The 15,080-nt window shown below is 45.5% G+C and overlaps 1 protein-coding gene across 1 annotated transcript; it reads right to left on the bottom strand.

Moving 5' to 3' along the window:
* Nucleotides 1-569: 569 nt before the first annotated feature.
* Nucleotides 570-7,421, bottom strand: Tmem217 (transmembrane protein 217). The gene is made up of 2 exons (XM_008840197.2): nt 7,301-7,421; nt 570-1,213 (listed from the first exon to the last, which is right to left on the bottom strand). Exon 2 carries the CDS (start codon nt 1,200-1,202, stop codon nt 630-632), a length of 573 nt encoding a protein of 190 aa, XP_008838419.1. The 5' UTR covers nt 1,203-1,213; nt 7,301-7,421; the 3' UTR covers nt 570-629.
* Between the last annotated feature and the right edge of the window lie 7,659 nt (nt 7,422-15,080).

The raw sequence follows: 15,080 nt of genomic DNA, 5'->3' as shown, positions 1-15,080 counted from the left end.
AGGTCAGAGAAGAATTTTCAGGAGCTGGTTCTCTTCTTTTATCATGTGGGTTCTGGGGAATCAAACTCAGAACTCAGGTTATCAGCAAGCACCTTTACCTGCTGAGCCATCTTGCTGGTCTACATCATATATATATATATATTCAACAGGCATAGAAAAACAAGTTTAAAAGGTCCCTTTTGAGTAACCAAATTCCTTTAAGACTTTCTAAAAAATGTGTATGACTCTTTAGTCTGCATGTATGTAAATGCACCCAGGTCATGCAATGCTCTCAGAAGTCAGAAGAGGGAGTCAGATCCCCTGGAACTGGAGTTGAGGACAGTTGTGAGCCACCATATGGGTGCTGGGAACCAAACCCAGGTCCTCTGCAAGAGCAGGCAGTGTTCTTAACTGTTGAGTCATCTGTACAGCTCCTTTGATACTTCTTGGGGGAGGGGAGAACTCAAGAAAAACTGAAGAAATTTTCTCTATTTTTTATTATTTTACTTGTCTGCACTATAGCAGAAGACAGAGTGGGGGAAGGACATTCCACAGCAAAAGAATCCTTCTCCCCAACCCCCCCAAAAACCCAAACATATGGGGAACTAGGATTACCCTGAGAACCTCTGGGCGACAGAAAATGGCCACCATCATTCATCACCATAGTGGTGGATGAAGCTTAGGATCTTTGCTTTTCGGCGCGGAGTATCTCTGGTAGCCATAGAGATATGCGGGTGGTAGGAGAGAATGTTGCCTCGTTTCTGACTGTTGTAGATGACCTGGGCGTGGGCGATGACAAAGAATATCCAGAAACAGTGCAGAGATGTGCGGAACACCCAGCCGAACCAGCGCATGGCTCTGACCCAGGCCATTTTAAACTCGTGGGTGAGGATCTGCACCCCCAGGTTCGCAGACTCATAGGAGACGATCCAGACGACGTAGCCTATGAGGCCCCTGTAGATCTGGGCGAATACGCAGTACAGGAAAAAGCTGCTGACTACCAAGGTGATGACAGACAGGACGATGACGATTTCAAAATTCCAGCAGATGATGAAGTTACTGGCCACGTTGACGCTGTGGCTGTGGTTGTAATCCGTGCAGTTGACATCCCCCAGGTGTTTCCTTTCAAATATGAGGTGCATGTGCGTGGCCATGATGGAAAAGACTCCCGACAGCACGGTGCCCATCCTGGTTGTCAGCCCGCACCAGCGCTTCTGCCTCATGCCCACACCTCCTGTGGGGACAAGGAACACAAACATAGTTCAGTTCCAGTCCACTCTGGAAGCCCCAGGTTCTCTGCCTCCATCCCGGTTCCTCTCAGAAACCAGAGAAAAATGGAAGGAATGGGGAGTAACAGCCTTGGCTGACAAAAGACTTTAAGGTTGATTGGTAGGCAGGGGTTAGAGGCTGGGTGACTCAGTGGATAGAGCGCTTGTTGGACCAGGCTGAGGACCTGAGCTCAGATTTCCACGTGAAAACTTGTGCAGTGGCTGGTTTCCAAAATCTGGCTCCTGAGGTCTGGTGAGGGATGGATACAGGCAGATCCTTGGAGTTCACTGGCCAGTCAGCCAAAGGAGAGAGCTTCAAGTTCAGTGAGAGACTCTGTCTCAAGGGAATAAAGTGGAGAGCTATAGAAAAAGACACCTAGCAGTCTCCTCTGGCTTCTGCATGTGTGTGCACACACCAGCGCACAGATGAACATACACCCAAATATGTCACATACACACAAATAAAGTGGAGCATGATAGAGGAAAACACTGGCACAGAACAGCCAGTAACTCCAGTTCCAGGGACTCTGACATCACTTTGTGGGCACTGTACACATGGCACACGTACATATATACAGGTAAATAGTCATGCACAAAAATAAATCTCAAAAAAAGCCTTTTGGGGCTGAGAGATGGCTCAGCAGTTAAGAGCACAGGTTGTTCTTCCAAAAGACCTGGGTTCGAATCCCAGCACCTCCATGGTGGTTAACAACCTTCCATAACTCCAGTTTCAGAAGATCCGATGCCCTCTTCTGTCCTCCATGGGTATTGCATGACATGGGTGCATTTACATACAGACAATACACTCATACACAAACAAATAATTAGAGAGAGAGAGAGAGAGAGAGAGAGAGAGAGAGAAACTGACTGCTCTTGCAGAAGTTCCAGATTCAGTTCTCAGCACCCACGTGGCAACTCACAAGCATTTGCAACTTCAGTTCCAGAGGATCCAACGCCCCCTTCTACTCTCCACAGGTACTGCACACACGTGGTGCATTTACATACATGCAGGCAAAACGTTCATACACATAAAATAATAAATGAAAGGCAGCCGCAGATGGTGGCACACACCTTTAGTCCCAGCACTCGGGAGGCAGAGGCAGGTAGATCTCTGTGAGTTCAAGGCCAGCCTGATCTACATAGTGAGTTCCAGGTCAGCTGGGGCTACAGGGAGACCCTGTCTCAAAAAGACCAAAAAAATAAATAAAATAAATAAATGGTAGGAGGAGACAATTGACTCCACAAAGTTGTCCTCTGAACTCCATACGCATACCATGGCATGTGTGTAGCCCCCCACATCATACACTCAGACGTGCATAATAATGAATAAAAATTTAAAAAGAATGAATAAGGAGCTGGAGAGATGGCTCAGTGGTTAAGAACACTGACTGTTCTTGCAGAAGACCCGGGTTCAAATCCCAGAACCCACATGGCAGCTAACAACTGTCCGAAATTCCAGTCCTAGGGGAGGGGATCTGACAGCCTCTTCTGACCTCTGTGGGCTTTGCACGACATGGGTGCACTTACCTACATGCAGGCAATACACTCATACACATAAAATAAAAATAATAAATAAAATATTTTAAAAAAGGATGAATAAGTTACCACATATTTCCAAAACTGGAATATTAAATGATTGTCAAAATGAATCACAGAGGTAGCACATAACATCATGATTGAATCTTAGCCATGTCATATTAAGTGAAAAAAACTAAAAGAAGACATTACAATCACACACACACACACACACAATTTTTTAGACGATGTATAGATACAGTTGAGTCATAAAACTGAATGGAAAGGAGGTAGAGGAAAAACAGCCCCGTGCTTTAGGACGATGGTCGCCTCAGGACAAGGAGGGAGTGAAATGGACCCGGAAGATCATAAAATCAGAGACAAAGGACAGTCGAGATCCTAATTTTATTTTGGGTGGAGGATTTGAGGGAACCCAATACATTATTAAACATAACAAAAAAGTAAATAGAAGTGAGCTTTGCATGGACCAGTGAGGAGCAATGAATGGAGGGTGACAAGTCTAGTGAGTATATGGGGTAAAATTAAAACATTAAAACGAACAGTTAGCGTTGGCGAAGACTCCGTGAAGTGCTTGTGGTGCAACTGTGAGAACTGAAGTTTAAATCCTCAGCACTCACATTAAAAAGTAAGGCAGGAGGGCTGAAGAGATGGCTCAGCGGTTACAAGTACTGGCTGTTCTTGCAGAAGATCTGGGTTCGAATTTCAGCACCCACATGGTGGCTAACAACTGTCCGTAACTCCAGTTCCAGGGGATCTGACACTCTCTTCTGACCTCTGAGGACATTGTATGAAACGAGTGCACTTACCTACAGCAGGCAATACACTCATACACAAAATTAAAAAAATGTAAGGCAGGCGTGGTGGCCTGCTGTAGTCCCAGTGCTCAGGAGGTGGAGACAAGGGACCCCCAAAGGCAAACTGGCTCTCTAGACTAGCCAATTGGCAGAGAGCTCAGGATTCAGTGAGAGACCCTGCCTCTACAGAAAGCAGGGGTGATTGAGGAAGACACTGGTCAACCTCTGGCCTCCACATACACACCCCACACATGCATGCACACCTGCTGTACACACATGCACCCACACATATATACGTATGCCTAAATATATATGCATTCACACACATACATACATTCCCCCCATATAACACACAAAACAAAACAACTCTAAAATTGGATAGGTGAGATGGCTCAGAGGGTAAAGGCACTGGCCACCAAGCCCAATGACCCAAGTTTGATCCCCAGGACCCACATGGTGGAAGGAGAGACCCAACACCCAGAAACTGTCCTTTGATCTTCACATGAATGCTGTGGCACCTAAATGCATAGAAAATGAATAAAATATAATAAAAAAAATGCCACAAAAATAAAACTTCATAAAATCATCATGAGGATTAAATGAGTTAATATATTCAAAATGCGCAGAAGGCACCGTGTGCGCAGAAAGTGCTTTTGCTGTTATCTTTCTACAAAAAAGTGCTCCTATTTATTCTTCATGTCAAAGTACTACTTGTTAAGCTCTGTTGACAGAGACACTGTTAGCTTCCTTTCTGTACCCATTTCCTCCTTCCCTCCTAATAAAGTCTGCTTTTGTTCAAGATGGCAAGAAGCCCAGATCCGGGCAAAATATTTGCTTTCTAGATATTGCCTCGTATGGATACAGTTCTAGCAAATGAAACACAAGTAGAAATCTGCTGCGGGCTCTTGGAAGACTCTCCCTGATGTGGCTGGGACCACCCTTTTGCTTTATTTTCTTTCTTGTTTTGCGTATGGCCTGATGCCTGGACCCTCAACAGCTTTTTGTTGGTTTTTTGCTTGCTTGTCTGTTTATCTGTTTTGAAACAGGGACTTGTTACGTAGCCCAGGCTGATCTCCAACTCTTCATCCTCCCGTGTCAGTGGCACAACTGTTGATATTAGAGGCATGCACCGCTCACCTGGAATCAGAACAGCAATTTTGTGACGGAGGCAGGAAGTGGGAAAACAGAAGGAAACACATTGTGTGTCCGTGTGGAGAGAGTCTTATTTTACTGGTCGGATTTTACTAGTTAGTCTCATGGTGAGCAATCGTCCATGTATTGATTTTAAAAATATGTGTTGAGGACGAGCGAGATGGCTCAGTGAGTAAAGGCGCTTGTTGCCAAGCCTGATAATCTGAGTTTGATCCCTGGAATTCACATGGTGGAAGGAGAGAATTGATTCCTGCAAATTGTCCCCTGACCTCCATACCTGTGCTGCTGCATGCATGTGCCCCCCAACACACACAAAAACACCAAAGAAATAAATGTAATAAAAAAATCTATATTTAAGGCTGGGAATATGGCTCAGTGGTACCCTGCATGCCTAGCAGGCCCTGGGTTTGGTACCCAGCTTATGTGTTTAAATAAATCTAAAAATTATTTTGATAGGCAGAAGATAAAAATTCAAAGTTACAAAAAGCACTGAAACATGATTTAATTAATAGTATTTTTCAATATTTATTTATTTGAGACAAGATCTCAGTATGTAGCCCTCACTGACCTAGAACTCCGTATGTAGACTGGGCTAGACTCAGTCTCACAGGGATCCATCTGCCTTTGCCTCCTGAGTCCTGAGATCAAATGTAAGAGCTAACACGCCCAGCTTTTTATTTATTTATTTTTGGTTTTTTGGAGACAGGATGTCCCTGTAGCCTCAGCTGGCCTGGAATTCACTATGTAGACCGGGCTGGCCTCAATCTCACAGATCTCTCTCTCCCTGCCTCTGTCTGCCAAGTGCTGGGATTAAAGGCATGTGCCACAACTCACAACACCCAGCTGTTTTTTAGTGTTTGTTTTGTTTTGTTTTTTGTCTTTTTGAGATAGGGTCTCCCTGTAGCCCCAGCTGGCCTGGAATCCCTATGTAGACCAGGCTGGCCTGCCTCTGCCCTCCCAAGTGCTGGGATTAAAAGCATGCACTACCATGCCTGGCTTTTTTTTTTAATGTGTATGAGCTTGTGCCTGCAAGTATATAAGTGCGCCTGTGTTGTGCAATGCCAAAGGAGGCCAGAAGAGGCAGTCAGATCCGCTGGAACTGGAGTTACTGATGATTGTTAGCCACCGTGTGGGTGCTGGGAACCAAACCCTTTGCTCTAGTTTCCTCATCCCCTCCCCTGTCCCTGCCCCCTCCTGCTGGTCTCCTTCCCCCAGTAACCCCCTTTCTGCTTTGTTGTGACATATATTATACTCTTTCACCCCCTCCCCATTCCCCTAAGACATCTTCCCCTCCTTACAGCCCCTTACTTGTTTCAAGGCCTGCCTCCTACATATATACATATATATGTACACACACATATACAGAGATATAGGCATGGATACATACGAAACTTAAAATCTAGGATCCCTATATGAGAGAAAACATGGTATTGGTCTTTTTTTTAAAATAACTATTAAGACTGGACATGGTGGTGAATACCTTTTTAAAAAAATATTTTATAGCTGGGTATGGTGGCACACGCCTTTAATCCCAGCACTTGGGAGGCAGAGGCAGGTGGATCTCTGTGAGTTCAAGGCCAGCCTGGTCTACATAGAGAGTTCTAGGACAGCTGGGGCTACAGGGAGACCCTGTCTCAAAAAAGACCCCCAAAAATTATTTATTATTTTTTAATGTGTATGAGTGTATTGCCTGCATGTATGTGAGTGCACCTGTGTCGTGCAATGCCGTGGAGGTCAGGAAAGGGCGTCAGATTCCCCTGGAACTGGAGTTAAGGATGGTTCATAGCCGCCATGTGGGTGCTAGGAATTGAACCCGAGGTCTCTGCAAGAGCAGTCAGTGTTCTTAATCACTGAGCCATCTCTCCAGCCCCTGGTACTGGTCTTTTTGAGCCTCGTTTATTTCACTTTCACTTGGTATAATGATTTCCATGTCTGTCCATTTTCTTGCAAATGTTTACAACTGAATAAATTCCATTGTGCAGATCCACCACATTCTCTTCACCCACCCATCTGTTGACAGACATCCAGGCTGGTCCCACCCTTAGCTATCAGTTTCTGAGGCAGGAATTGAGGGGTGCCTTAGCTGCCTGCTCTGGCTCAGGGAGATAAGGTCGCAGTCCCGGGCTGGAGCAGCTGCCACCTGAGGGCTGTTCTTGGAGGAGAGGTTTCTCCCCCACACTCATCTTTTTATTAAAGAGATTTTTATGTTGGGGTGGGGGGAGGGTGCAATAGCCACAGGAGGCCAGAAGAGGGTATCAGTTCCACTGGAGCTGGGGTGACAGATGGTTGTGGCTGCCTGATATGAGTGCTGGAAACCAAATTCTGGGTCCTCTGCTAGAGCAGTAAGGGTCTTAACTGCTGAGCTATCTCTCCAGAGCCCAGTGGTTCCACAGACTGGCTGAAGCTTAGCACTCACTAGCGTTCACTTACCAGCTCAGCGGCCAGTGGTCAACCCAGGAGGTGTCCTGCTACCCCAGGGTCTAGGGGAGGGAGGGAGGCAAATCAAACACTCTCTAGGGAGCACAACCAGTCACCTCTCCATTTTTCCAGCAGGAGAGAAATTCCACTTACTATAGGGAACTCAGGATTCTTCACTCCCTTAACTCAGGATTCTTCTCTCTTAACTTTTCTGATCATCACTTCCTGCTCATCCACTGGTCTGAGTTTCTCCAAGCAAGAGGCCAGATTTTCCAAAACAAAAGTCCTTTAACCCAGTGGTAGAAGAAGGGTGATCCTCTAAAATACACACAGGAAAATGCTTGACATGTTTTGGTGGTGAATCACCCGACTAGCAGGGAAACCAGTCCCAACTGGGAATGAGCTAATACGACAAATCATATGCGGTGTACACAGTCCTCAAGGTCGCCCTTCATCATCCCAGGGGTGTCTGTGTATTCCTTCTCATGCATGTAAGCCTTTCTCTTTCTCAAATGTCTTTTCTCCACCTGACTCTTCCCTCCTGGTCATTAAGCTCTCCAACACAGTGCCAGGGTCCTAGGTTGGCCTCCTTCTGTGGTCACAGGCTGACTGCCTGACACCTTGCCTGGCGCTAATGTCTCAACCAGGAGTGTGCCCAGAAGCCCCGCCCCCAAGTCTTCTACTTGCTGCTCATTGGTCAGAACTGGATCACATGGGCATCCTCGCCACAGGAGAATGTGAGCTTGCTGGTTTAGACAAATGATTATGATTTGTGTCTGCTCAGACTGGGAACCCAGCTACCCCACCCTACCAAGCAAAGAGCCCCCTTAACAAGGCATAAGGAAGCCAGGGGCCAGTAGTCCACTCCAGAGAGCTTGCTTTATCCATTTTCTCCTCTCTAAGGTGGCAGTACTACAGTGGCAGGCCAGACCTTCACTCCTGTAGTGATTGTGCCTTCTTCCACAGATAGACTTTACATATGCATATGGTTGGCCAGAATAAAGTTTTCATGGGGCTGAAGAGATGGCTCAGCAGTTAAGAGCGCTGGCTGCTCTTGCAGAGATCTGAGTTTGGTTCCTAGCACCCATATGATGGCTAACAACTGCCTGTTACTCCAGTTCCAGAGGATTGGATACCCTCTTCTGACCTCTGTGGGCAATGCACGACATGGGTGCACTTACATAATAGCTGGGCATGATGGTACACGCCTTTAATCCCAGGACTTGGGAGGCAGAGGCAGGCAGATCTCTGTGACTTCAACGCTAGCCTGGTCTATATAATGAGTTCCAGGCCAACTGAAACTACAGGGAGATGCTGTCTCAAAAAGACCAAAAAAAATAAAATAAAATAAAATAAAGTTTTCATTTCCCAGCCTCCTTTGCAACTAAATGTAGCTATGGTGCCCACTTCCTTCCTTCCTTCTTTTCTTTAAAAATTTTAAAGCTACATTTTTATTTATTGATTTTTGGTGTGGTGTGTGTGTGTGTGTGCCTTTGTGTATATGCATACATGTGCATGGACCTCTGTTATATATGCATGTGTACTCTCATGCACCTGTGTGTATACCGTGGTGCATCTGTCCGGTTCAGAGGACAAGTTTCAAGAATCAGTTCTCTCCTTCCAAACTTTTATGTGGGTCCTGGAAATTGAATTCAGGCTTAGATAGCCTTAGCCACAAAGCTATTGCAAGTTTTTTTTTTGTTTGTGACAAGGTCTTATGTGGCCTAGGCTGATCTTGAACCTGCTATGACACTGAACTCCTGATCCTTCTGTCTCTACCTCCCTGGTGCTGGAACCACAGGTATGAGCCACTGGGCCTGGCTTTATGATACCAAGTTTTGAGAAAGGATTGAAAGGGGAAGAAACCAAGCCAGCCATACATTATTAAAGATAAAACTCAGGTCCTCCCTTGTCCTTGTACCTGAGTCTGAAGTGTGGATGTGGTGGGGAACCACCTAGGGCCAAGTAGATCATCATAGATGACAGTGTCCCCACAGGATGGAGCGACAGAGAGAAGGGGCAGGGCCCTGAGGGTTTCGATAGTACCAGAGAGAACTAAATGATACTTTCTGTCCTATTCAAATTCACTCCATGTCTGAACAGATACAGCCGCCTTCAACCAGCTGCCTATAAAGCATGCTAAAGTCTACCACAACAGGAGCTGGAGAGATGGCTCAGCCGTGAAGAGTGTGCACTGCTCTTCCTGAGGACCCAGGTTCAGTCACATGCCCATATCCACAGACACACACATGCACATAATTAAAAATAAAAATGTTAGGCCAGATGTGGTAGTGCATGCTTTTAATCCCAGCACTTCGGAAGCAGAGGCAGGCAGTCTGACACTGGGGCCAGCCTGGTCTATGTCATGAGTTCCAGCCCAGCTGGGGCTACAGGGAGACCCTGTCTCAAAAAAACAAACCAAAAAAAAAAGTATATTAAAAAAGTCCACCACGTCACATGAACCACCACAGCCTTAATGGCATGTAACAATGATGGTATCTTTAGTTCATACATTTGTGGGCTTCAGCTTGTCTGGGACTGGGTGAGCTAAGCTGATCTCAGCCGGACTCACTCAAGTGTCTGGGGTCAACTGTTGGTTGGCCAGGCAGCTCTGTTGATTTTGGCGGTACTCATTCACATGTCTGGACATTGGCTGATCTAGCATGGCCTCAACTGGGCTAGCTTTTGGGGGCTTGGCCTAGTTCCACATCCTCTCCTCGTCATGCAGTTGGCTAGCCTAGACACACTAAGAGCAGGCCCAGTTACACAAGCGCCTTTCTGTGTAGTGTTTGTGTAGAGTTTCCTGAATTCCCAAGCAATCGCAAAGGTGATCCTGGAGCCAGAAAGGGGAGTCTGGCAGGGGAGACACCAGACTGTCACAGCACGAAGGTAACCACAACATGTTCAGAAGTTTTGCTTAGAAGGTGCCAGCCAATAACACGCTGTGGAGTTGAGCCACTGAGGACATGTGTCTCCATAGTTACACCAAGAGTCCTTTTGGCACCAGACCCTCTGCTTCAAGCTTCTTTCACACTGGGGTTAGGTGCATGACTGTTCCTCTTCTCACTGGAACATCCTTTTTTACCCCCTTCTGTCTGTTCTGCATCACAAACATCATAAACTCCTTCTAACTCAGAATCTACAGTGGGAGAATTTTTTTGCAAGAGCCTAGACGCTTGCCCATGACTTAGTTCACAAAGAGTATAAAGTGAATAGTTAGGGTTGGGGCTAGACCTTAGTGGCAAGTGCTTGCTTGCTTAGCACACAGAAGACCCGAGGTTCAGCTGGGCATGGTGGCACACGCCTTTAATCCCGGCACACAGGAAACAGGCAGGAGGATCTCTCTGTGAGTTCAAAGCCAGCCTGGTCTATATAGAGAGTTCCAGGCCAGCCAAAGCTATATAGTGAGACGCTGTCTCAAAACAAACAAACAAAACAAAACAAAACAAAAGATAAGGCCCTAGGTTTAATCTCTAGCACTGGGGAAAAGAAAAAAAAAATAGTTGGCATTTTCAGCTGCAATATAAGGAGGTAGGCTCTGCTTCTCATGGAGTCTCAGAGACTAGGAAATTCTCCATATATAGGAAAAGGGGTTCGATTGCAGGTTGCTAAAAAAAAAGCCAAAACAGGGCTAGAGAGATGGCTCAGTGGTTCAGAGCACTGGCTGTTCTTGCAGAGGACCCAAGTTCGAGTCCCAGCACCCACATGGCAGCTAACAACTGTATGAAACTCCAGTTCCAAAAAATCTGACGCCCTCTTCTGACCTCCACAGGCATTGCATAACACAGGTGCACTTACATACATGCAGGCAATACGCGCATACAGGTAAAATAAAATTAATAAATAAAATATTAAAAAATCAAAACAGAATAGTGAGGATATGGAGGAAGATGATGGGATGGGGGGGACTCTTTAGCCTCTTAGCCCACTTTTCATTCATTCATTTACTCTTTATTTGTTTAATTTTGAAGACCATCTTAAAGTTCTAAGATTTAAAATTTTTATTTATTATTAATTTGCTTATTTATTATGCATGTGTGTATCAGATGGGGGAGCATATGCATGTGCCACAGCACACACGTGGAGCTCAAAGGACAACTTGCAGAAGCCAGCACTCTCCTTCTACCATGTGGGTTCCTGGGAACTAGTTCAGTTCATCAGGCTTGGCAGCAAGCACCTTTACCTGATGAGCCATCTCCCTGGCCCCAAATTTTATTTAATATTTCTGTGTGTTTGTATGATGTGTGTGTATGTGTGTGTGTGTGTATTTGTGTGTGTGTGTGTGTGTGTGTGTGTGGTGCATGTGCATGCTCAAGCCTTGGCACATGTGTGCATGCAGGTCAGAGGACAACTTTCAGGAGTCAGTTCTCTCTTTCCACTATGAATTCTGGAGATGAAATGTGGGTCATCAGTCTTGCATGGTAGCCTGTTGGCCTGACTTTGGACTTTTGGGTTTTTTTTTCTTTTTTTCTTTTGGTCTTTTTGAGACAGGGTCTCCCTGTAGTCCCATCTGGTCTGGAACTCACTATATAGACCAGACTGGACTTGAATTCACAGAGATCTGCCTGCCTCTGCCTCCCAAGTGCTGGGATTAAAGGCATGTGCCACCACATCCAGCTTCTTTTTTCTTTAAGATTTATTTTTATTTTATTTTGTGTGTTTGCCTGTATATATGTATGTACATGCAATGTGTGTGCAATGCCCACATAGGCCAGAAGAGGCCACTGGATCCCATGGAACTGGAGTTATAGACAGTTGTGAGTTGCCATGTGGGTGCTGGGAACCAAACCTAGGTCCTGTGCAAGAACAGCCAGTGCTCTTAACACTGAGCCATTTCTCTAGGCCCCAACTTTTGGTTTTTTGAGACAAGGCCTCACTATGTATCCCTGGTTGGCCTGGAACTCACTATGTAGATCAGGCTGACTTTGAACTCATAGATGTTAGGGTTCCAAATAACAGCAGCAGTTTCCCCCCTCCCCAACAGGGACCTCACCTTGACCTTTGGAGTCAAGGGAAACAAACTCTGCTGAGAAGCAGCCTGCCTCTCCTCTGATCTCCAAAGATAGGATAAGCAGATTCTACCTGATAACCAGAGATTTTAGAAGCTGTTTTTCTCTTATCTTAAGAGGGAAAAAGTAAACACTTCCACACCCTAATCCTACCTGCTTTTCCTGCTTCCCCCTCCCTGATTTCTCCCCCAAACATTCCCCCCTTCCACACCCTAAAGCCCCCATATATAAAGTCCCAGCTCACAACCCATGGGCGGACATCTTTCCCTGACATCTTTCCCGGATATCTTTCCTTTCCCTGCCATCCTTCCCTTCCCTTCCCTTTCCTTCCCTGACATCTTTCCCTCCGCCGACATCTTTCCCTTCCCTGAGGGAAAGGTGCCCCATGCGAAATAAATCTGTATCCCGCTGAGAATTCCATCTGTGCCTCGTGCCTTCCTCCATCTGCGCTGCTCGCTCTCTACCTATCAATAGAGATCAGCCTGCTTCTGCCTCCTGAGTGCTGGGATTAAAGGCTTGCATTACCACACCTGACCTGACTTTAGACGTTTGAATAGTCAGTGTTGGAGCTGTTCTAGTTTCAGTGTTTATAATAAACAGAATTTTGAGGAAGCATAGTCACACTATTTAGATGTTAAATATTTAGATGTTACGGTCTCATGTTAAGATCATGGGGCCTCCTAGAGATGGAGTAAATGCATTTTGCATTATGAAATGAGCATAAGAATTTAGGGGTCAGAGGTTGAATATTATGGATTAAAATGACATATTTGAATATCAAGTTGACAACAGGGTGGACTTGTGATGGTTAATCTTCTTGCTAATTAGACTGGATTTAGATTCCTTAAGAGATGTACTTCTGGGTGAATCTGTGGGGGTTTCCAGAGAGGATGAATTAAGGAGAGAAGACTTACCTTGAACATGGGTGGCACCATCCCATGAACTGTGGGCCCACAATGAAAGGGACCAAAGACAAAAGCCTGTTGAGCATAAGCACACACGTGTCTGTTTCCTGGTCCACTGAGCCACTGAGATGCAAGCAGGCCACCTCACAAGCCCAGTGCAGAGCTGCCTGCTCCATGCTTTCCCAACCGTAATGAAACATATCCTCTCAAAGCCTGAGCCCATATAAACTCCCTTTAGCTGTTTCTTATCAGGTGTTTGGTCACAGTGACAAGAAAGTGACTAATACAGGCAGAGTGTGGCAAAGCTAAACATATGTAAATGTACTCAAACCAGCAGCCCCACTCTTGAATGAGACACCTAGAGATAACTTTCCATTTGTTCACTTATCCAAGAATGAAAAATAAGAATGCTCAGGGGTGGCAGTAAGATGGCTCAACGATTAAAACCACTTGTTGCACAAACCTGATGACCTGAGTTTGTTACCCAGAGATCATGTGGAAGGAGAGAACTGACTCCCAGAAGTTCCCCTCTGACCTCCTTATAAGTGCTGTGGCAGGTCACACCTGCATTCACACACACACACACACACACACACACACACAATCAACAATTTAAAGAAAAAAGGAGATCGGTGAGATGGTTCAGTGGGTAATAGTACTTGCTGCCACCACGCCCAGCTGAACAAATTACTTTTTAAAAAGAGTTCAATGCCGGTAGTGGTGGTGCATACTGGTAGGATATGCTGAAGAGGCAGAGGCAGGTGGATCTGGAGTTCGAGGCCAGCTTGGGCTACATACACATTTGCCAGGCATGGTGGCGCATGCCTTTAATCCCAGCACTTGGGAGGCAGAGGCAGGTGGATCTCTGTGAGTTCAAGGCCAGCCTGGTCTACAAAGTGAGTTCCAGGACAGCTGGGGCTACAGGGAGACATAAAAGGGACTTGGAGAGATGGCTCAGCAGTTAAGAACACTGATTGTTCTTGCAGAAGACCCAAGTTTGGATCCCAGCACCTACATGGCAGCTAACAACTGTCCGTAACTCCAGTCCCAGGTGATCCAACAGCCTCTTTTGACCTCCTTGGGCATTGTACAACATGGGTGCACTGACCTACGTTCAGGCAACACACGCATACACATAAAATAAAAATAAAAAATTAAAAAAATTTTTTTAAATGAAATAAAATAGAAATAAGGAAAGAAAAGAAAAAAATCTCAGCCTGGGCTACACAGCAAGATCATGTTGCTTATAAAAATAAATGAAGATCAAAGTAAATAAAGGTCAAAATAAATGAAGGTCAAAATAAATGAAGACAGTAGGGCTAGGTATGATGGCATACACTCACAATTCTAGCACCAAGGAGGTGGCAGTATGGGGATCTGGAGTTGCACACCAGTATACATTGAAACCTAAACACCGGTGAGTTGGTATTAGGAGGGGCGGTCTTTGAGAGGGAAGTCAGGTCCTGAGGGTGGATTAGTAGTCTCATTAAAGCCCCAGAGAGTCGCCGCACCTCTTCTAACACATGGAACACAGCTAGTCATCTAGACTTAGAAATGGCACCAGACAACAAGACACACCCACACTCTGATCTCAGACTTCCCAGGCTCCAGAACACTGAGATACACAGTTGTGTTCATAAACCACCCAATTTATGAATCTGAACCAACCAAAACAGTTGAAAATTTGTAACCTGAAGAAGCCAGAACTAGAGAAAAACTTGTAAAGGGTAATTAATGTGCCAAAGATGTTGCGCTATGTGTGGGGGCATACTCTTTTGATCCCAGCACTCACAAGGCAGAAGCAGGTGGATTTCTGTAAGTTCGAGGCCAGACAGGGGTACATAGTGAGACCCTGTCTTAAAAAAACAAACAAAAAGCAAGCAAGAAACAAAACCTGCTGATTGAGCCCTGCTCAAAAAGAAAACTACTGGAAATAAGAACAGAAGCGTATTCATGTAACGGAACAGTTTTCATCTAATGGAACAGCATATTACCATTAACATGAATAAACTTGAACTT

Source organism: Nannospalax galili, unplaced genomic scaffold (genome assembly GCF_000622305.1).
Source record: "Nannospalax galili isolate Female #2095 unplaced genomic scaffold, S.galili_v1.0 scaffold538, whole genome shotgun sequence".
NCBI lineage: Eukaryota > Metazoa > Chordata > Mammalia > Rodentia > Spalacidae > Nannospalax > Nannospalax galili.
The sequence above is the reverse complement of the archived record's forward strand: the minus strand, read 5'-3'. Positions and strand labels throughout refer to the sequence as shown.

What these genes read in the sequence shown, in the direction of transcription:
- Tmem217 (XM_008840197.2), bottom strand. Translation starts at nt 1,202, where the DNA reads ATGAGGCAGAAGCGCTGGTGCGGGCTGACAACCAGGATGGGCACCGTG.